Below are 23,481 nucleotides of genomic sequence, written 5' to 3' on the forward strand. Positions count from 1 at the left end.
ATCTGCATTTATCGTTATCTCTAATTCTAAGCATTATAATCCAGGATTAATATTATAATTAGCATTGTAAATAGGAATGCACACTAATCATGTACAGCTAATAAAAATAAACAGCATAGAGATAATTTTCGGTTATCTGCATTTATCGTTATCTGTAATTCTAAGCATTATAATCCAGGATTAATATTATAATTAGCATTGTAAATAGGAATGCACAATAATCACGTACAGCTAATATAAATAAATAAATAAACAGCATAGAGATAATTTTCGGTTATCTGCATTTATCGTTATCTGTAATTCAAAGCATTATAATCCAGGATTAATATTATAATTCACATTGTAAATAGGAATGCACAATATACTGTTGACCATAAACAGCTAAAATAAATAAATAAATATATATATATATGTATAAAAAAACAGCATTATCGGTCATCTGCATTTATCGGTTATCTGTAATTATAAGCATTATAATTTAGAATAATATTATAATTTGCATCATAAATAAGAATGCATAATTTATTTCTTGCCAAATCTAGGCTAAATAAATAAGTATCTTTTTTTTAAATTTTCGGTTATCTGTGTCCACAAAGATAAATAATGATATTAAACATTAATATAAATTGTCATGCTAGTCATCAGTAACAAAAAATTAAGATAATTAAAACACAATTTCTAACACTGGTGCCCAAACAGCATATATAATAAACAAAACGTTTTTCTTAAAAAAAATATTGTTTTGCTTTTCTATCTCCCAAATCTATGTAAATATTAAAAGTCAATATAAAAGCCATTTTTTTTCCCATGTCAGACTAGGTTTAATGTGCAAAGCCAGCAAAAATGAGGACGCTCTTTGAATAAGGCAAAAGATCTATTTTGTTTAGAGACCAGGGCGGCGATGGCAAAAAATGTCTCTGAAACTATGGCTCTTCAATTTCATTTGGACGTTCAAAACCCTGAACCAAATATGAAATAAAGATGACTGACAGGCCATACACGATTATTAACTAATAAACTGCATCAGTAGAGACACTAATTAGAAAAAACAGCAGGTGCACCTGAAATTGACAGTTAAATTAAAGTTAATTGACAATAAATGTCACTCTGGCGCACTTCAATGTACACATTCGAAAGGAGAACCTGACAAATGAAAATAATGTTGAAATGCAAAAAACAAAGCTCTATTTTCTTCATGCTAAATATATTCCTTTTGATTTTTCACTCGATTCTGAGGTGAAATATGACCTATAAATACATTTGACATAGGTTTCGTGAGATGAGTTCAGAGAAAAGTTAATATTTCAAGTAATTGAGGTGGTTTGTTCATGTGTATATACCTGGGGTCTGGAAGTTGATTCGTCTCATCTCCACCGGGTCTGTGGGGTGGTGAGGGGTGATATCGGTGTTGTTCAGCAGACATTTCGACCGTGGCTCTGACTCTTTACGTTTGCTGCTTTAGAAAAGGAAAGAAATGCAAGGACTCAATGAAATCTGACAAACGAGACCAACAAAGAACAAGTACACCAAATCACAAGTGCACAAAATGACCACCCAGTATTTCCTAACCGATTCAGTTCAATTACTCATGACTTTGAATGATTCATCAATCAGTTTGACTGATTCAATTAGTGCCATACACTTATACTGTTTACAGGTATTAATAAAAGTCTTTGCACACTACTTTGTCAGTATTTACCAGTGCAGAAAACACTGTTTATAGTCTATAATCGAGGAAGCTAGATGCTAGCACGAACAAAGCTATCTCCACAAACACCACAGCCGAGGGGCACATTGGTTGAACCCACCATTTCATTGCACTGTTTTTCTATGCCATCTAATTAAAAGTTGCTTTTATGCTGAGGCAGGTTGTTTTCTTTTGCCCCCTTGAAAACAGCAATAAAGTACAGCTAAGCCTTACCTGTCAGGCTTGCTGCTTCCAAAGAAAGCATTGAAGTGAAATAAATATATAAAAGGGAGAAAACACAACAAGAGAACAAGGGAGAGGAGAGGAAAAAAAAAATCAATAGAGTGCATTTAAATTCACAGGCAGGCTAGCGGAGCCAGATTAGCTCATCTGCATTTGGACAGACCTGTAAAAGATGTGTGTTTGCACCCACCGGGGGGCTATACGATCTCCAGACACCAGAGGTCAAACTCAAGGTCCTGCCGAGGGAGGAAATACTAGCCAGGAGACGTCCGCTTTCAACCTGGCTCTTGAGGCACTAATGAGGAATAGCTTCCCTTTGAGTTTCAGCACGTTTGCATGCTAAAAGTCAAAGTGGTCTACTTTGGCCGCGCTCTGAAGCTAATAGCTATTAATTATATTTATAAATGTCCCTACAAAATATTTTAATGAATAATAATAGAAATTTGTATTTTATTTATTTTCTATTGAATTTATTGTGACCAAAACTTACATTTATAATTAAATCATATTAATAAACAACAAAAATAATTATAAATGTCTGTACAAAACTTTTTAATGAATAAAAATCGAATATAATATTTTATTATATTTACTTTTAATTTTATTATATTTAAATTTATTGGGTCAGAACTCGAAATTTACAAATACTTTATATTAATAAAAGACATTGTAAATGTCTTTACAAAATATTGTACTGTATATAGTAATTAATTCTACTATTTGTCAATTGTAACTAATCATATTAATCTATAAATTATAATTATTAATGTCTTAACAAAACTTTTCAATATCGTAATTTATCATATTATTTATTTTCAAAAAATTATAAATTTATTTTAAAACAATATATAACTATTTTTCATAAAACAACAGATAAGACAATAATACATAAAATAATTGTATATTATTGTTTTTAAATCAAATGTTTTGTAAAGACATTTATATAATGTAATATATAATTTTTGTGAAGGCACAAATTTCAAGAATTAAAGATAATGAGAAGCTTAAATTAGTTCTCATTTTGACTGGTAGTGTAAATTGTACAAATTGAAAAAGTTTATATTCATTAACATGTCAAAAGTCCACTCACTTCTTGTAGAGGAGAATCGCAATCACAATACAGATAATGAAGACCACAGCGAGAACGGGCCCCACCACCCAGATGAGTCCGTCTCCTCCTGTCTCCATGGGCTGAGGGTCCACGTCTGGAGCGGTGACCGGATCTGTGTAGGGGCTGGATGCAAACGATTTCTGCACAAAAGCAAAAAAAAAAAGGTTATAGCTATCTGCATTCGCCACTTTGCACGAGTCTTAAAACTTAAATTTCACTCACCCCTCCGGTGGTGTTGAGCTCAGCAAGGATGAAGAACACATATTCCTGCCCGGGGTCCAGAGCCCTGTTTTCAAAGCCGCTGTACACCATCTGGTTGCCCAGGGTGAAGGACGGCGGCATGGATGAGGGCTTGAAGCTGGCAGCAATGTAGGGCCGCTTCCCGTCCACCTGCTTGAGTTGGCGGGTGGTTCGAGCATGACGTTGACCGAGTCTTCTGTCGCCCAACAGCTGTGGGAGAAAAAGACTGCTCGAGGAGAACTGAAACCAGCATCTAAAACACAACATATTCTGGTTGATTTTTCTGGGAACAAAACTATTAAACAATTAGCAGCTGATGCTAAATAAAATGGGTTATTTACTCAACAAACAAACAAACAAACACACACACACACACACAAAACCAATCATTTTGAAGTCAAATAATACATAAACAGAATACAGGCACCCATTTGCCATTCACAGTTCAAGGTCAAGTGGCCAAGTGAGGCAGTTTGCCAGCGGGTAAGGATGAGAGCTGTGTAATTGTCCCCTCTCCCTGACAAACCCCTCTGGAACGTTCCCACAATGCTCCTGTGAGAACACTTTCCATGGCTTTGTCTCCACTGTGTCTGCGACACAAGGACAAAAACCTGAGAAAATAAGCTGCGGGTATGCTCACCTCTTCTAGGTCCAATTCATCTGGGCTCTTGATGTGTCGGATCGGACCTCTTCCCTTCTTCAGAGGAACCACCACAACATAGACTGCCCTGCAAGAGGTCAAGATGGTGCACAAAACCATTACAAAAATCAGAAAAATATCCACCTATCCACTAAATGTGATTATTTTCCCATGTTCCAGGAAATTGGGAACATCTAGCTAAACTATTTTCAACAAAACCTAAAAAATTCCCTACACAAGTATGCGAATGCAGAAGTTTCAAGCTAAGCTAGCTTGATGTTGCTTATCGAAACAAACACAAAACGCATTTCTTAAGTATGTGCTGCATTCTCAGTATGGCCACAAACAGTAAACAATAGAGCAAATTGTCCTCTACTGAGTTTTTTGTCACTACTCCAATACGGCACTTTTTTTAAAGATATAATTTTGGCATTTTTACCTTTATTATGATAGGACAGATTAGAGCTAGACAGGAAGTGAAGTGGGAGAGAGATGGGGCCGGGATCGGGAAAGGTCCTCGAGTCAGGATTCGAACTTGGAACGTCCAAAGCACAATGGCGATGTATGTCTGCGCGCTGCCCACAAGGCTACCTTTTTAAAGATTTTTTTGTAGTGTTTTATGACTTTATTTTGAAAAGGACAGGGGGGGGGGGGGGGGGGGGGGGGTGAGGACGGGATAGGCAAACACTTTTAAAGAACTCCACATTTCCAATTTGCTTGTGTTTGCATTCACATGCTTGCATAGAATGTGTTTCTGGCCTAGAACGGCATTTGGTTTTCCTTACTTGATCAACTCTTTGGATTCCAGCGGTGGGAAGACAATGGTCAGAGTACTGTCTGGCTCTCTTTTCAGGTCCAACTCTGGCTTTCGGACCAGAATAGGTGGTGCCGTTCGTGCGATGAGCTTGTGTTTGGGTCCACCATCACTGCTCTCCTGGCAGGTGATTCTGAACTCGTAGGTGCTGTTGGGTCGCAAGTTGGTGATGAGAGCTTTGGTCATCCTAGCATCAATGTCAACCTTCTGCCGGTTGTACTCGATCTGTGGACCAGTGTGCATCGATAAATTGTTCAAAAACAATCCTGGCAATAAGATTGATAGTGAATGAACAAAACAGGATTCATTAACTCGCTTACCATGCAACGGTACGGGAAGCGGCTATCGGAAAACTTCCAGGTCAGCAGTACCGTGGTTTTGGTGGTCAGCTTCACGGTGAAGTTCTTAGGAACATCTGTCCAGAGGTGAATGGAGGCAACAAATTGAGAAAGACACTTTAGAAATGGAAAAAAAGCACAAGACTGAAGGGAAAGAAGGCTGACAGAGTGTTCAACGCTTGCGACCAGTTTTCCCCCAAAGGAGAGGGGCTTTGGTCCCTCTGAGTGAGCGGTGTGTGGCGTTAGCTGTGAAGGGGAGGGGGGGGGGGGCGCTCAGTTGGGACAAACAGCACGCTAGACTTGACTGGTGAACACAGAACCGCAAGATCGCACAGTACTCTGCCTGCCCTGGCCCGGCAGTGCCGCCTCAACAAGAACATTTGGCAAGCAGCTCCCATAATCCCCCCTGAACGATTCCAGAATAGCTGAACCCATATTATGTTTGAGTAACCCACTGCTGCGTGCTCTCGAATTTGGATAGGCACTGCCGTGGCAGAAAGCCAGACAGGAACGAGGACAAACCCCAAACACAGTTGTCATGCCCACACTTGTTAGCAGTGCATCATGGGACGCCATGCTGCAAACATCCCAGTGTGGGAGCAGGGCGAAAGGTGAGTACAGAAAAGAGGAACCGTTAAACCAAACAACAAAAAATGTAGAAGAAAACCAAAGTAAACAAATGTGCCTTATTCGACTTCAGATCTGGGATCTCCTTGACATGGCTCTCGCCTACCTTGGAATACTAGGGGAGTTTTGTGATTGGATGAGTGAATGTGCTGGGCGTGTCTGACCAATCGGCACTTACCTCGCAAAAACTGACGCTCCTCCCCTTTCAAAACTGACTGACTTTAACTTACAGACTTATTTTACCTTGTTGTGGGGGAGGGTGTTAGTGAGGTATGTGGCTCCCAGAGAACTTTATATAATCGGGTGTAGGTGCTTGCATTGTAGAGGTTTGTCCCTTGAGGCGAAGAAATGAGCAACCCGTACCTGCTTCGTAGGCCACTGTTCGATACTGGATCGGTGGGCTGTAGGGCCCTGGACCTACACTGGTGTGTGCTCGAATTTTCACATCGTACACTGCGTTGGGCCTTAGGCTGTTGAGAGTGTAGCTGTTCTCATTTGCCGGCAGACGCAGTTCCTTGGGTCCGCCGGCTGTTCCGGTCTCCTGGTAAGCCAGCGTGTATTCTGTTATAGCGCCGTTGCGTTCCACTAGCACCGGAGGCAACCAGGCAAATTGGAGCGAGCAGCAGGTAATGTTAGACCCTTCAATTATTTGGGGATACCCTCGAGGAACCTCCTCTGGGACTTTTAGTTCTCGGGTAGCCTCTTCGCCAAATCCCGATCTGGACTTGGTGGACACTTTGAAGATGTACGTTGCCCCTCGGTGGATATTGCTAATGGAATATTCCAGCTCCTGAGGGCCGAACTCCAGCGTGGCCAGGGGGCTCACATCCTTTCGGCCGAACTGTAGCCGATAGCCTTGCACCTCGAGACCCGGAGCGACGAAATCTGGGGGTTGCCAGCGCACTAATGCAGTAGTCTCTGAGTTTTGGCTGACGGAGAGAAAGGGAGGCCCCGGCACTGTAGAGAGAGAAAGAGGGACATTACATTCAATTCAAATGAACCGTATCTCATTTAAGTCTGTTGTAATGTAACAAGGTGTATTTTCATCCTGGTACTCCCTACTAAAGAAAAGCCATCTAAAAAGACTTTAAAGAGATTTATTACAAACCCAGTTCCTGTAAAGTACCATTATATAAGCATGTACATTTTGTACAAACTAAAGCCACTAACAGCACATATACTCTAGAAAGTCTGAACAACCTGTTTTGAAAAAGCTATTAATTTTTAAGTGACTAGATGGTTGTTGAACAGATCACTGGATGAGAGATGGTGGGTTAGCAGCCGTATGATAGAGAAGGAGAGTATGAGAAGAGACAGGAGGACAAATGACTCCTGGAAAAAAAAAAGAAGTGCTGATGAAGGTGATGGGGAAATGGCGCAATCTGCCGCAGTGAGAGGACAACGAGGGTCAGAGACGCAGTGATTCTGGCTTCCCCTCGCCAACGGCACTCCAGTCCACTCCACTGGACGACACACAATCCTCTCCACCAGACCACAGGCACGTTTCCCATAAGGCCTTGCATTAACGGCCAGTGTTGACCCACAGCCACTGATTAAGATAGGATTGCGTTTCACACTCACGCCCTCCCCCTTTCTCTCTCTCTGTCCTTCTCATCCCCAGTGGAGGAGATGCCGCTATGAAAAAGAGGAACAAAATAAAATAACCTTCAGCTAACATGCAATTAACCTGCCGACAGGACTTACAGTGAGTTATATTAAGCGTATAAAGCACGACTGCCAACTGACATGACTTAGCCCTGAGAAAACTGCAGCGCTGCATTCTGGGCCGAACTGATATCAAATATACAAAAGACAAGGGCAAAACCAACCAAATATGTCTGAATATAACCATCCGACTAAATGTCCTCAGCACAGGATAACAAAAAGGTCAATGTAATTAACAATCTTTAATTTTTCTTCAATACACATGAAATGAATCAAAGTAAAATTCCACGAATTACCATATTTGTACTGATTTTACCATGGTAAAGGGCACATGGGCATCAAGCAAAGTTGTTGCTTTTATAAAATTTTAGCAACTGCAAAAACAGATACAAGTGCTCAATACATAATAAAATTAATTCTTTCAGCAAGTGCTCAGCTATCCGTTTACAGTTTTCAGAAAATGTACCAGCTTGGTGCACCAATAAAGATTTCAAAGACAGCTGATCTAATCTAATTCTAGAGCTGGAACTATACCTTTCATAAAAATAAACAAAATCAATTTATGAGCACCATAATGCCAGTTTGTAATCCCATAATCCAAAAATCTCAATCTACAGAAAGTTCAACTCCATGCCACAGTATTCTGGCATCAGACGTTATTAGACAAAGAAGCTCCAGAGACCAACGAGGAGCTTCTCTCTCCACAATCAGGACTGGAGCAAGTGGCCCTAAGTGGACCAATTAATTGAAGAGAATAACCACAGTGCCGGGAGGATTGTGAGTCATCCAGACTCTCTGTTCCCTGAGCCGTGGCGGCTGTCCAAGCGGACACTCGTGAAGAATACCTCCAGCCCCTGCATTAGCATGCAATCTGCTCATCTCCCACAAGGATGAAGGGAGACAGGAGGAAATTAAAAAAAGGAAGGCTCGCACTTGATCGGAATCTGGCCTACCGATGCCTAAACTTATGGATGTGAAGGTTTGTGTTTAAAGCACGTGGAATCGCGAATGATAAGGCGCATTAGCAAAGGGTTTGACAGCATGCACATCAATCAGTCCATTGGCTCTGAAACGAGAACAGAATCAATCATTCCTGTGTCATTCCTCCTGGACAACAGGCAGCATCAATTAGATCGATACAAGGACATCTGCTTTGAGATCAAGGTGCGGGAAACCGATAACGCAGCTCTTTGAAAGCAGCATTAATAATATTTGTCAATATGGTTGACGTGTGTTTAAACATAATACAAAAAACAGCAACAATGGCGAACATTTTTTGTGCATTTGAACCAGTGCCATTTTTGGATCATTCATTTACTAGCATAGTTTATATTAATATTTTAAATTAGTTTTAATTTTACTATTTTTAATTTTTATTCATTTTGTTAATAATTCTGTAATTGTTCTTAAATTAAAAAGTTTCTACTCATTTTTATTTAATTTTTGTTATTTTAGTAATATTAGTACTAGTATTTTTTTAATGGTTTGAATTCATGCCAATAACCCTTAATATTAAGTTTTTTTTTTTTTTTTTTTAGGTTTTCCAATTTAATTTTAGTAATACAATTTTGCCTTTTTTGTTTACATTTACAGTTTTTATTAATTTTAATTTTTAGTCATGTTATTTTAGTACTTAAACAAAAATGAGAAATGTTGCCTTGGCACCTAGCTAAAAATAAATACATGGTTTTTATTTCATTTCAGTTGATGTTTTATTTTATATTTTATTTAACAATAACAACCCTGATTTTCACCACTAAAAATACTACTGCTCACTACAGCGCACAGTATTTTGTTGCATGCAACTGGAATGACGTCTTGGCGTGACCATAGAGCCTGACTGACGGGCTTCACGTTGCCGGGTCTCCGTTTTGAAGAGTATCTCCGACATGCAGAATGGCAGCTCTGGGACGGCTGGCTCTCTCAGATGACAGGCGGCCTTGTGGAAGATTCGGGGTTTGAAAGGGGCGGGTCGGCCCTTATCAATACAGTAAGGCAGGGACTTAAGTTGTCTGACAGCATTATGTAGCAGAAATGAGGCATGAAAGTGCCCTGGAGTGGCTCCTCTGAGCCCCATTGGTCAAGCTTCCCCTATGTTCTGGCACATGAAAGAGCGCGATGCCGCTTCTTTAAGTAGTGCTGAGTCTGGCCTTGTTTATTTCTTTCTTTCTTTTGTCTGCTGTAAGCGTTTCGCCACACTTTCGTGAGGCAGGAAGTGCAGGGACATCCTTCCTCTGACTGTGCCACATTACTGTGTGAGTGAGAGGGAGACAGACAGGCGTTCAGAATGACATGCATATGTGGCACCGCTGTCACACTTGACACCTGCGATCGGCACACCTGTCTCGTCAGCGTCTGGAGATTGAGCACTAACTGCAGAGGAAAAACGACTCCGCATATGTGGCTAGCTAATATATCTTACAAAATAACACTCTACATACACACCATTATGTTGGTAGTGTCCAAAATTCAGTCAAACCCCCAACAGTTCTTACACTAGGGATGCATACTTTCCAAATGGGCTAGTTAGTGGGCTGTCAGGTAAAAATCTTACCATCAGTAAGGATTAGCACTTTTTTAACTTGAGGCATCTTAAAAGAAAAAGCTCATGGCGTCAGATGCATAAAAAACAATGAGAAGCAACACAAAAGCCAAAACGCGGTCATCTGCATGTGTACAGAGATAGAATACTTACAAGAATACCATGGTATTAGCATGATGGTAGTGTCCAAAACTCACTAGCATGGTATTCACTTTTCTTGCATATTAAAGTGAGGACAACCTGATCATTCTTACACTAGGGATATATAAAAAAAAACATATTTTCAAAGAGTCCAGTTAGTTGATTTGTGGAAGTGAATAATCAGACAGGATTAGTTACATTTTTACACAATGTTGAACCTTAATATAAAACACACAAAAAAAAATCTAACAGCTAAAACATGTTTGTCTACATGTGTACAGAGAGAAAGTACTTATAAAAATGGAAATAGCACTGCATGGAAATAGTAATTCACTTCCCTGTACAATTAGGCTAAAACAGCATAACAGAATGCTAATGTTTTGAGACACATTTCTAAAGTCTAAAAGTCCTAAAAATGTAACAACCAAAAAGTCTATCTACATAAACCAACAATTAGGAACACTTTGAGTCTGACAGTGCTTTAAAATGGAAACATTTAAAGATGCTACTTTAGCATGCTGTTTAGCTTATTTTTAGCAAGCTAATTTACTTATTTGTGGTTGACTAGTCCATCATTCTGATCCACTAATGCCTTACTCAGACTTCAGCCCTCTACATCAGTTCATGTTTTCTGAAAACTAAACTTTGTCGCAGTAGCAGACCATGTGTGGCTAAGCGCTAATGCACAATCCCAGCTATACATTCCCTTATAGCTTTTATGTACTCCAGACACACTATATAGGCCATGTTTGTTTTTTTCTTATTCGATTGAAGTCCCTTAAGGTTCATTTTGCTCCTGTAGCTCATAACACCTGGCCTGCGGTGCTCTGGAGCTCGTCTAACGATAACGTCATTATTACCGACCTGCTCCTTTAGTCACCACCAGCTTGGGTTTGCTGCGGGCTCCATCTCCTTTGGTGGTGTAGGCTGCCACAGTGATGGAGTACGTAGTGTCAGGCTGCAGGCCCCCGATGACCATCTCCTGTGGTTAATGGACACGAAAAAGAAGTTAGCACTATGTTAGGGAACTGAATTTTTTAAAGATCTTACTACATGTCACCCACACAGGCCCAGTGTCAGTTTCCTCTCTTTTCAATGTCACGGCCTGCAATCTGTACTCTGCTGTCATTTAAAAAAAAAGTATATTAACCTAGCAACTTGTAACATTAATACCGAATGTGTGACTGATATTAACACCTCTTATATCATTAAATTAAATAAAAAAAATGAAACATGAAAAATGAAATTAAAATATATGTATTTAAATAAGTATGTTACATTTATTTATGAATCTAAGTACAAAAAAAAAATCGAACAGAAAAATACGCCAATTCAAATGTAATAAAAAATCAATACACATATACACATGCAATTTATACACAATTTAATAATTACACGAATAATCGGAATACATAAACAACACCTCAAAATAAGAGTAAAATTAATGATTATATTTGTATTTATATTAGTGCTGTCAAACGATTAATCGCATGCAAAATAAAAGTTTTTGTTTACATTATTGATGCATGCGTACTGTGTATATTTATTATGTATAAAAAATACACACACATTTTGAAAATATTCACGTTTATACATTTATATATTCATATTCTTATATTTTATATTGTATATAAATATATTTAATATATAAACGTAACATTATTCTTAAATATATACATGCATATGTTTGTATTTATATATACACATAATAAATATACACACATTATGTAAACAAAAACTTCTTTATGGATGCGAGTAATCGTTTGGCAGCACTAATTTATATGAATAAATTATAAATACATTTTAGCCATTAAAGTGTGTGTGTGTGTGTGTATATATATATATAGAGAGAGAGAGAGAGAGAGAGAGAGCATAAATATAATGCAATTTAATAAATATATAAATAAATAATTTATATGTGCTAAATATAAATATTCATTTATGAATTTTACTAAGAAATTTTATTAAATTACTATTACTATCAATTACTATTAAATTAAATTAAATTACTCTAATTGTTCCATCAAATAGTGTAGTTATTGTATGTCTAGTATGTCATATAATATTACATTAAAATAAAAAATATATTTATTTTATTTATAATAAATTCTAAATACATTTTTAACACTAAAAATGATTATAAATATAGAAATAAATAATATATAATTCTCAATTCTCTCTCTCTCTCTCTCTCTCTCTCTATATATATATATATATATATATATATATATATATATATATATATATATATATATATATATATTCAGAAGTGCACCTCATTTCTACAGCAGTGTGGATCATTATTATTGGCATTTAGCATGTCATCCAGCATGACCAGGTTATAGAATACAATTCCTGCTCATCTACGACACATGTCTGTGAATTAATTCAACAGAGAGCCTGAGCAAACAGAACCGTCAGAATAATGAAATCCTCTCTGGGTCGTCCGGTAAGCTGTATGCACACACGCCCTTCTGACGGCCTCCTATTTTCTAATATTTCACGTGAAAGCGAGTGAGCTTTGATCAGCGCGCATGACGGAGAGGAAATTAATGCCAAGCGCTCGCAGAGAAAAAAGCAACTGCGGGTCTCGAGGCTTACAGAGAATTAAGCTTCACATCAAACCAGTTCAAGATATTCATGCAATTTTTGGGTTACACAAATGATCTATTTATAAAAATAAATAATAACACCAATGCATATCTAATTTCTTCAAAAGGTCGGTTGAATTTTGCACAAAATAAGCTTTGTTTTTGCATGTACTTTACTTGATGCACAACATCACAGCACAAAACACTCTTTCATGCCAGGCATAAAGGAACCCTGATGTTACATCATTCCCCCTGTGCACCATTAATATTTTTCTATCACCGTCACACATACACACACAATGGACGTGAGGTTGCATTAGTTTTCTCTCTCTGACAAAAATCAGCTCATTATAAAAATCTTGCAACACAAAAAATGGTTTACATGACACTTTATCTTCGATGCGTCAATCTATATGCATCAATGCGCAAGAAATAAAAAAATACTGTTTGAGTTATTTTATGGGGTTTATGGGTTTATGCCTCTCATACAGAACCAATAGACCCATTCGTTTGTCTCATTTCTCACTTTTTCTAGCTTTAGAGGTCAGTTACAAAAACATTTCTTCCCTGACGAGACTCTGAACCACTTGGACTTAAAAGGAACATGTCTTTCTTCCAATCTACCAATTTGTACAAAGCCAAAAATCAAAGTTCCTGAGATATCATGCCTTAAACTTGGCTTTCTGGATATCTGAGCTGAAAATCAAAATCTACATTAAATATTTACACACCTCAGTTCATTCTAATAATCTTGCAATGCAAAAAAAAAAAAAAAGGTTTACATGAGACTAACTTCAACATCCATGCATAAATATGTGCATCAATTTTCTAGAATTTTTTCACATTTACCAAGTTTAGAGGCCAGTTAAGAAAATATTTCTACCATGATGACTCTCATAACCACTAAGTCTTGAAGGGAACACATTTTTCTACCAATCTACCAATTTGTACAAAGCTAGCAATCCAAGTTCCTGAGATATCATACCCTGAACATGGCCTCTCAGACATTTTTTGCCTATTAAAAAATGCTAGAATCTACATGATCTACAGTGTTTATGACATTTCACCAATAAAAAAAAAAACAGCATTTCTGCATATAAACACGTTCAATGACCGAGATACAAAGCGGGTCTGATGTAACATCACAGGTTTTCACTTCACACCGAATGCTCGCTGACAGCCATACTCACGTATTCAGCTGTGTCGTCCATTTCCCACTAACATCCCCCACCCGGGAGGAGAAAGAGGGAGAGCGGTGTGAAAGAGAGGAAAAAGACAGACAGAAAGAAAGAGAGAGAGGAAAGCGTAAGACGAAACAAGGTAAAAGTGCCAAGGAAATGGAAGAACGGCAGAGTGTTTTAAAGTAGGTCAGTGTGGATTAGGGTGAAAAAAATCATGAAGATTGAAGACAAGGCAGGAAATTGAGTGGCCGCTGCTATCTGAGCATGTCATTCCTGCAGTTTTTTCTTCACCATTTAATTTAGTAAGAGTATAAAAAGGCTGTTTGGGAGTTTAATATCAGATCACAACAGCTAGTCTTCTAAGAAATTCTCCAAGTCTTATGCAATGCAAAATTAATTTGATGTCTAAAAGTTTTGGGATAACTCACCTCAACCCCAAAAATTTATTTTTATTCAGAATGTTCACATGAATATTTAAAATGTAAAAAAATGAACGAATATGTCATGACTATTTATTGACTAAATTTAATTGAAAATCAAAACTTGTGACTAAAACAACTATTGTGATATTTACCTCATAATAATGTATTTTTATTCTCACACTAAGAATCAGCATTTAATAAGCTATTAAGAGGTTATTTAATTTATTCACAATTTATTCTAAAACATCATTTTATAAATTTAAATTTTATATATATATATATATTTTTTTTTTTTGTGTGTGTGTGTGTGTTATTTAAACAGACTACAACAAATAATAAAAAAAAAAAAAAAATCACCTTTTGTACAGAATAAACATAGAATCACAATATTATTGTATCGTGACCCAGATATCGATATAATATCAATCGATTCCTACGCAACTGACAACTGTAAATGATTCTGTCATAAACATAAGCGGGATAAATTCAAAAGCTTTAGTCACGGTTTGTTCAAAGCTGTAATATTTGCAGCTGTGAGGAGAATAAGGCACATGGTATCTGTAATTTCACTGCTGTTTTCATGACACAAGCTTGTATTATAATTTTAGGTTGCAGCCAGAGGCGCTCGCTTGCTTTTTCGTCTTTCTTTCTTTTTCTTTTTTTGCCACTTGTGCGTTTAAGTCAAGTCTGAATTGTGACCGCAGTGCTCAAGTGCCTCATGTTTTTGTGGAGCTCTCGGGGCGCTCAATACGGCAGACATAATCAGCTTTTGTTGACTTTATCTATGACACTAGAGCCTTAGAGGTTAAACTTATTAGAGGTTTGACTAAACCGTGCAATTCTAATGGCTGATAAGATGTTTTGGACTGCTTGTGGAAAGCATTCTAGAGGCTATAAAAGAACTTCACAGATTAAATTATTTACAAAAGGATTTTCATACATTTGTTGCAGTGGCCAGGAGTGTGTTAAATACTTGCAAGATTTTGGGTCGGATTTGCTGCAACAGTATCCTAAAAATAGACAATAACCAATTGTCTGCGCACCCTTGATGAGGTCAGTTAAAAAGAAAATTGGCAAGAAAAATAATAAACAACAACCTTTTTGTTTCAGGAAATGTTAATATTGAGCACAGCAGCATGGTTGCGTTAACATACCTGTGCATCGGCGAGCATGACGTCCTTGATGAGGGGCAGGCCGCGGGATTCGCCGTTCTCAACACGGACGTAGTGCACCTGGTATCCGCGGATCTGCCCATGCTGTTTCCCTGGCAATAGGGAGCGCCACATCACCTTGATGGCGGTGGAGTTCAGCACCTCGACCTCCACGCGCCGAGGGGGGGCCCCGGGCACTGCGATGGGAAAAGATGACACTCTATGAGGTATTGTGATGACCATATTATCATTAATACTACATTTATTAATACATAATGGTCGCATTTGCCTGTGTAAACTCACCAATATGATGTTAAGTTGTTGCTTACCTAATTTTTGTTCATATTACTAACTCTTAGTTTGAGCAGTGGTAGTAGTGATAATTGCCATTTTTATCATGAAAGAAGTCAATTAAAACTTATGTTTTACAATCAAAACACATTGATAAGTATCTTTAGTTTTTAACAAGCAAAATTAAAACCCACTCATCTAGAAATGTTTCACTTTTTTTTTACCAACTTTGGAGGCCAGTTTTAAAAATATTTTTATCCTGATGAGACTCTGAACCACTTGGACTTGAAGGAAACACATTTTCCTAACAATCCACCAATTTATATATAGCTAGCAATCATAGTTCCTGAGAGATCATACCTAAACATGACTTTCCAGATGTTTTTTGGGCTTTAATAAAAAACAAAATTGTTAAAATTTGCATTAAATATTTTACACACCTTGGTTCATTATAAAAATCTTTCAATGCTATAAAACTGTTTACATGATAAATGAACTTCAACATGAATGCTTATATCTATACGTGTCCATCCATTTTCTTTGTGACTTACTTTGTGATTACCACTCAATCATCTAGAATTTTTTCACTATTTACCAAATTTAAAGGTCAATTACAAAAATATTTTAACCCTGATGAGACTCTGAACCAAATAGACTTGAAGAAAACTAATGTTTCTACCAATCTACCAAATTTATACATAGCTAGAAATAATAGTTTCTGAGATATCATACCCTAAATATGACTCTCCAGACGTTTTGGGGCTTTAAAAACATGAATATATTAAACTCTACATAAAATATTTGACACACCTCAGTTCATTATAAAATTAATTCAACGCAATAAAACTGTTTACATGAGACTTGAGACTTCAATATGAATGCATATATCTATGCATGTCCATCCGTTTTCTTTGTGACTTACTTCGATTACCACTCTTTTACTCACTATTTACCAAAATGAAATGTCAGTTACAAAAATATTTCAACCCTGATGAGACTCTGAACAACTTGAACTTAAAGTAAACACATTTTTCTACCATTCCACCAAATTATACATAGCTAGCAATCATGGTTCCTGAGATATCATACCCTAAACATGGCTTCCCCCGATATTTATTAGCTATTAAAAACATGAACATTTTAGGATCTACATGAAATATGTTGCAGACCTCAGTTTCAGTCCATATAAACAAAGTCTTCTTTAATTATGTCTGATTCATCAAGGACAGACTCTCTGTGTGATCTAAACATAGTGCAATGTACCAATCCTTACTGAGCACCTTAAGACTGTACGATATGCCATCACTGTACGGCTGAAAAGAAACTAAGCCCCTACGTCTCAGCTAGTACATACATTCAATTATGTGAAAACCAGGCTACTGATTAAGCGCCCATCTTCAGGGACATTTAATCAACTGTAATATCACACCCCCATATGCCCAAGTAACCATTTCATCCCCTTCCATTTCACTATCTTTCTTATCTGAGCACTGATCAATTTGCGAGTCTGCCGTCTACAGTCTTTTACCTGCGAGCTAATGAAAATCCTTTTATACAAGGCCTTGATGTTTAATACCTCCGGTCATTCAGTACTGCTGTAAGGAGGAGACCGATTTCCTGGATGGTCAATAAAAGATGCCGTAAGGGGATGTACTATATATTGGGGCCTGACTATTCCGTATTAGATGCTATAACAGTACAAGTCTCCAAGGATGTGACTGTTGTAACGCATCACTACTCAAATAACTCCATGTTGTGGGTTGGTCAAATGAGATTTCCCAGCGGAGGTCTTGGGGTAGCGTTCCCTCTCTCACAACCCGCCTACAGTGGTTGACCAGCCCGTCAAAACAATCTATCCTAGGACAGCCCAAAGCGCCAGTGAAAGGCTGTGCTCCGTATTGATTACTAGCTTGTATCTTGAACTAGCGCTGTCAGTCATGGAGAAAGACTGCTGTCACCTGGGAACGTCCGACAATTTCTTATTCTAGCTGGATTTATTTCAGTGCTCATAAGCTGTCTGAGTGCTTTACAAAGGGAAGTGACGGATGAAAATGATGTTAAGTCAATGTTTCCTCTATCACGTAATGCTAGTCAATAGATCTTGTCCCGAAAAGAGTAAGCTGTCTACATAGACATATAATCAACATTTCTCTCGCCTCATCCACCATCTTGGATTTATTTTCTCACTAAACTTGGCTAGAGACCATATAAGGTCACTGGAAAATGAATGGGGGAAATTATAAGACCAAATACAGTGGCTGTAGGAAAGTAGGTACAGCCTTTTAGTTAAAAAAGTCAATTGCATTAAAAAAGTCAACCAAACTGAAAACAGTGCTTTTTTGTTGTCGTTTTATTTAAAAACAGATCCATTACAACTAATGATATAACATTTTATAGTTTTATGTTGCAGAATTATCTTGACATGCTACAATTTCTTAAAATGCATGTATAATTTAAATATTTAAAACAAGATCAATGTACTTGAGAATCAACACTGTGTACGATAATACAAGTGTATGTTGTCTTGGTGAACTGGCATATTGTAAAAATAAATAAATAAATTCCAAGTTGTAAATAAAGATTACTGGTACACTTTACAAAAGCATACTATTTCAGTCTTTAAACGTTTTTTTTTTGTTGTTGCTGTATTTGGCTGAGCAGTGGTTTGGGTGGATTGCCAATTTCTCCAATACATAAAATAAGTAAGCTTGACCAGAGTTCTTGTGAGGAGAAGGATTTATTGAAGGTAGCAGTGTAGCAGCTCTTCAACAGTGATGTTGTCAACATTTCACGTTTAATTCAATGTGTTACTTGCCATTTATTTATGATTAATTGTAAAAATTACTAGTAATTTCTGAGTTAAATATTTTTCCAGTGTAAATTATTTAAAAAAAAATGTATTTCATATTAAAAAAAGTAATTAGATTCAATCTATGGAAACAAATATTGGTATCTTATACAGTGTTGTTTCTCAACTAAATTTCTCTTCTAGCAAACTTTTAGATATTTCAGCTAGAAAACAAGTCAAAAGACTAATTTGAAATTACCGTCCTCGTCCGTGCGGCACAGCAGCGGCTCGCTCTCGGGGCCCGGACCCACGCTGGTGGAGGCCGCCACGGTGACTCGGTACAAGGTCCATTTCTCCAGCCGCTGCAGCTGGATCTGATTGGAGCTGGGGGTCACAGCTGGCTCCTCCACGGGCTCCGTGTTGACCTCGGCCCCGGCCCCCACCACCGCGTAGTGCACTATGTACCCGGCCAGCGCCCCGTTCTGGCTCTCGGCCGGTGGAGGGCGCCAACTTACCAGCAGGGTGGTGGAGCTGGAGCTGGAGCACTTAATGTCTTGAGGGGGGGCGGAGGGCTCTGCTCAGGTTTGGGAAAGGGGGAGAGGAGGGGGTGGAAAACAAAAAATGAAAAGATGGGAAAGAGAAAAAGAAAATGATAAAAGGGAAAAACCAACTGAAAAAAACAAGCAGAGACATACTGAAACATAAGAAGAAAAAAAAATAGGAAAACAAACGCAAAGGGCAAATGGAAACATAAGAGCTTGGTTTTGAAGGGGTCAGGGTGTTTGGCATGCATGCATAAATATGAAGCATGAAGGTTTAACTTTGGCTTGATTTCCGTGTCACAGATCTAGAAGTAACAGCACATATGTTGGGCGTAAGATACAGCAGTTTATCCAACTATAACTGGCTGAACGTGAGCCAAAGATGTAGCCCATCTTTCACAGTAAATACCCTATGCTCTCAGGATATATTTCCACCATGAGGGGAAAATGGATCACATTATTTGCATTTGAATGAAGGCCATTCACTGCGGTATTTCGAGGCGTTTTTGTGGGGGTGCTACCCCTCACACATATCAGAAATTACAACGTCTGTGCTGTTCTAAATCAATATAAAAGTCTCATTTGAAATGCAGATTCTCTGCTTACTAAATGCTTGCGCATATGAATGCATTATACTATTTAAAGCGCCGTAACATTTATCTCCATTGTAAAATCAAGCATTAAAAGTTACTCTGTCGCGCTGATCCCTGAAGCCATAAGTAACACAAATGAATGAGTGGGAAACGGACAGACGGGGATAAAACATATTTGTGACTGAAATTCAAATGGATGAGCTCCATCGTTGGAAAGCAAAACAAAATCATTCAAAACGGATTACAGGAAAATGAGGAAAACTCTCTGTGAAATAATGGCTGGAAAGAAAATGTTAGGACCCGAAATGTCAACTCAGAAGAATCATGGAAAGCCACCAAGCTTTGAACAGAAAGTAAGACCATTAAAACAGCAAAAACCAAAACAAAACCAAAAAACACAAAGCATTTTCCTGTACATTATACGTACCTGACATCTTCAAACACTAACTTTTAAAGACTTTCTTACCACAAGCACCCGATTCCAGGGAGGCTATGTTTCCCCAGAGTCGGTTGGGTTCGGCCCTCTCCCTCTACTGCCGAGCTCTCCCAATACAGCGCAATTCAAACTATTCATGTTAATTTAGCCTAGTCCATTGGTTTAGTCTAATAATATATACCTTTATTTAACCAGGAAAAGACTAACTGAGATTAAAATCTCTTTTCCAGGAGTGTCCTGGCCAAGATAGGCATCCAAATTTGCATATACAAATAAACAACATAGTTATGACAAACATTACAAACCAACATATAACCAGTTAAAAACAATTACACACCATTAAGTTGCTCTCTAGATTACATAGTAAGGACTTATTATAAGACACCGAGTTTTGTAACTTCATCTCCTTTTGAAACATCCCGTCATAATGTGGATGTCGGGATGTTTTTGTGGTCGGAGGGAGAGAGCTTTCCCTGTGCTTTCATCAGTCTGCACTATTCACTGTTTACACTAGCCTGAGGGTCCACAAGATTGAGATCTGGGTGCTAGTACCTCGCGAACACCCAGCCATTCATACCCAAGTTATATAATCCACCCCAATTCAACCCATCAGCAGCCAACTTGTGCTTTTATTTGAGAAATGGTTAACTGATTTGTCCCATCACCAGCCAGCTTTCATCACAGGTGTCCCAGAGCTCAGTTAGCGACATTATTCAGAGCCCTGTTTATTCACCAAATGGGCTTATTGGATTAAAGTTTCATTGGATTTTCATCTTCCGTTTGAAGATATATTCTGAAGATGTACTTCCTCTCTTGAAGAGTTATTTGCATTCAGTTCTCATAAATCGACCTGGTTTGAGTGTGGCAAGAACGTTTGGTATCTGAGAGTTGCAGAACTACCTGAAGGTTTAGACTCATGATTCTGGGAATGTATTATACATCAAATGCAACAAAGCCTTGAATTTCAGTGTTCAAAATGAAATGACTATTAAAAAACAAGAGTTGTGCCTCAACTGCCAATTGGGAGGTGAAAAACTGGATATAAAGGTTGGAATTAGTTTACCTTACTTTTAATTTTAATTTTACTTCAATTGACAAGATTGTGGACCTCTAAATAAAATCACTTTTCAAAACTAAGATATGTGCCACAAAACCAAAATCAAAAGATGTTTACTGTCACAATTATTGACTTGATAATGCTTGGCTGAAAAGATTGGAATTAGTTTGCAAGCTGGACGCTGGCAATTGATTAAACCGATTGGACTTAATCTACTTGTGGACCTCAAAGATGTTCTTGCACTAAACTCAAGACAAAGACTGGTGCAGAAACCCTTGCCCCCAGTTTGTGGACCCTCTATGACCATGTTTGAAACCTTAGCATCACTCAATAGCCATTGACTCTTAAGCGCATTTCCCACTTGCACCCACTTGGTCGAGGCAGGAGTGTCTATCTCCACTAACCCTCAAAAGTTTGAACATATCCTCCAAAGAGTTGGGGGATATGGAGGGTGAGGTGAGTACTCTCTGCTGGACCACTGCAGGGGCTCGTAACTGTGGGCTGACCCACAAACAGTGACCTGACTGGGTGTCAACTGAACAGCACTGTACCAAAAAGGAAAAAACACAATACACTTTTCTTTCGCGCCTTCATGAGGAAGTCCAGTCTGCCACTTGGTGTAGTTCAAAACAGATATATGAAGAGGGAATCCATGTATAATCTGGCTCATTAGTGTTTAGGAACTCGCGCAAAGATGTGAAGGAATCTGAACCAATTCCTTTGGTGTATATGACAGTTCTGCACCTCAAGGTCACTATACGCCTACATATATGCACTGTCAAGTTGGCCAACTTCTGAAAACTGAGGTGGCAGACTGGGCTTTCCTCTGAACGGCGGTCACTTACCTCATGGGAATCCACACTGTAATGTTTGTTTATGTGTTAGGTTGTGGGGCGTTTGTGCTAAATTGCTTCTAACTGTCCAAGCTTGTTTCCTCCCTGACCTTGTTATGGGTAAATCTGCACTACTTTAGTTTATGCTCGAGGGAAGACATGGGCAGATGTAGTGAACCACGTCTCCCATCTGTGTGAGATGCTGCGGGACAAAGCGGAGTCCCGTAACGCAAGCAAGAAGCCTACGGCCGTCCCGACGGAATACTTACTCTCACCTTTAGTTTAATGGATTTGCTTTGGCAATGCTAAGTGCTGCTGCTGCATGTCGAGCTTGTCACGGTAAACTTAACCCTGATAGTAAGAGCAAAAAAAAAAAAAAAAACGCTGAGAGGTGTTTCCTCAAGTGTGTTTGAGTAAAACCAAACCAAAATGTGTACTGAACAGAAATAAATTAAAACCAGGTGACATCAAGCTGGAAAAGGTGAGCTTTAGTTTCATTTCAGGAGACAAAGTGAAACAGAAGAGCTAGAAAACAAAAGGGAGGTAGAAAGTGCACTGCATTGTTTCAGAATACAATTTATGAAGACACCAACAGCAGGACAGATATATAGAGATGGAACAGAAGGGGACACACACAGCGTACGACATGCCAGAGGTCAAAAGATGCATTAACAGAGCGCCCCCCGGGGGTAATGGGAGGAAATACATGCATTCAGTGTTCGCTCTCTCACACTCAGGTGTAACGTTGTGTGTCAATGCAGCAGGTTAATTGCATCCCAGCACCCACTCAACCAACCCCATCCCTCCCATTCTGCACCAACAAAGCTGCACAGGTAGAAACAGAAGAGGAGTTAAAATGGTCCAAGTCTGCTGCCATGGCTTTCAGGCATCTTCCGCCCACTGTAAGTGTATCCAAGTCTGAAGAAACGAATCTATAAAAGGAACCTCTAAACAAAAGGAGCATCATGAAAACAAAATGCATTAATTTTTTCACAGAAAAAAGAAAAGTTTATCTAGGCAATCTTTCATCAAAATGTAATAAGCTGCTCTGCCTCTGAGGCAGCTTTTGCCTTCATTTTCAATTCCAATTTTCCAATCAGTTCCTGATTGAAAAAAAGTTGTTCTCCAATATCCTATTTCACGAAGAAACACGCCAGATAACAGAAGTAAAACGGGGATTGAGTGTTAGTTCATGTTGACGTTAAACTTTTTTTTTAACCTTTACACTAAAACACATGAAAGCATAAAAAAACTAATCTAAGCTCAATTATATAAATTGTTTTGAAGGTGCACATCATTTTTTCTTTGTTTATTTTTCTTGGACACTAGCTAGCATCATGTGAAATTGTAGAAATGCCATATTCACAAATGCAGTTGTCACCCATTATTCATTTACTCGGAAACTGAAAGTGCTCTGTGCTCAAAAAAATTATAATTTTAGTCACTCAGAGAAAAACAACTGAAATATCTCTTAGCTTGGTATAAAAGACTGAGACCACAATGAAAATAAAAGTAGTGCATTTTCACTCATGCTCTCAGACTTCTGGT

General features: G+C 38.2%; 1 protein-coding gene across 5 annotated transcripts in view; it reads right to left on the minus strand.

The window, feature by feature from the left end:
• LOC306867644 (receptor-type tyrosine-protein phosphatase S-like) overlaps positions 1-23,481 on the minus strand; it is a 166,258-nt gene that overhangs the window by 34,026 nt on the left and 108,751 nt on the right. For 3 of the 5 annotated variants that reach the window (XM_079413433.1, XM_079413431.1, XM_079413429.1), the window contains 10 exons: positions 18,732-19,046; positions 15,397-15,590; positions 10,913-11,030; positions 6,064-6,657; positions 5,056-5,150; positions 4,707-4,960; positions 3,922-4,009; positions 3,264-3,491; positions 3,021-3,181; positions 1,341-1,456 (listed from right to left, as the gene is read on the minus strand). In XM_079413433.1, coding sequence (XP_079269559.1) covers positions 1,341-1,456; positions 3,021-3,181; positions 3,264-3,491; positions 3,922-4,009; positions 4,707-4,960; positions 5,056-5,150; positions 6,064-6,657; positions 10,913-11,030; positions 15,397-15,590; positions 18,732-19,046 — 2,163 coding nt within the window. The remainder of the gene's footprint in view (positions 1-1,340; positions 1,457-3,020; positions 3,182-3,263; positions 3,492-3,921; positions 4,010-4,706; positions 4,961-5,055; positions 5,151-6,063; positions 6,658-10,912; positions 11,031-15,396; positions 15,591-18,731; positions 19,047-23,481) is intronic. The other 2 variants (XM_079413432.1, XM_079413430.1) reach the window with 1 other exon arrangement.

The sequence above is a fragment of the Barbus barbus genome (assembly GCF_936440315.1).
Source record: "Barbus barbus genome assembly, chromosome: 49".
NCBI classification, from domain to species: domain Eukaryota; kingdom Metazoa; phylum Chordata; class Actinopteri; order Cypriniformes; family Cyprinidae; genus Barbus; species Barbus barbus.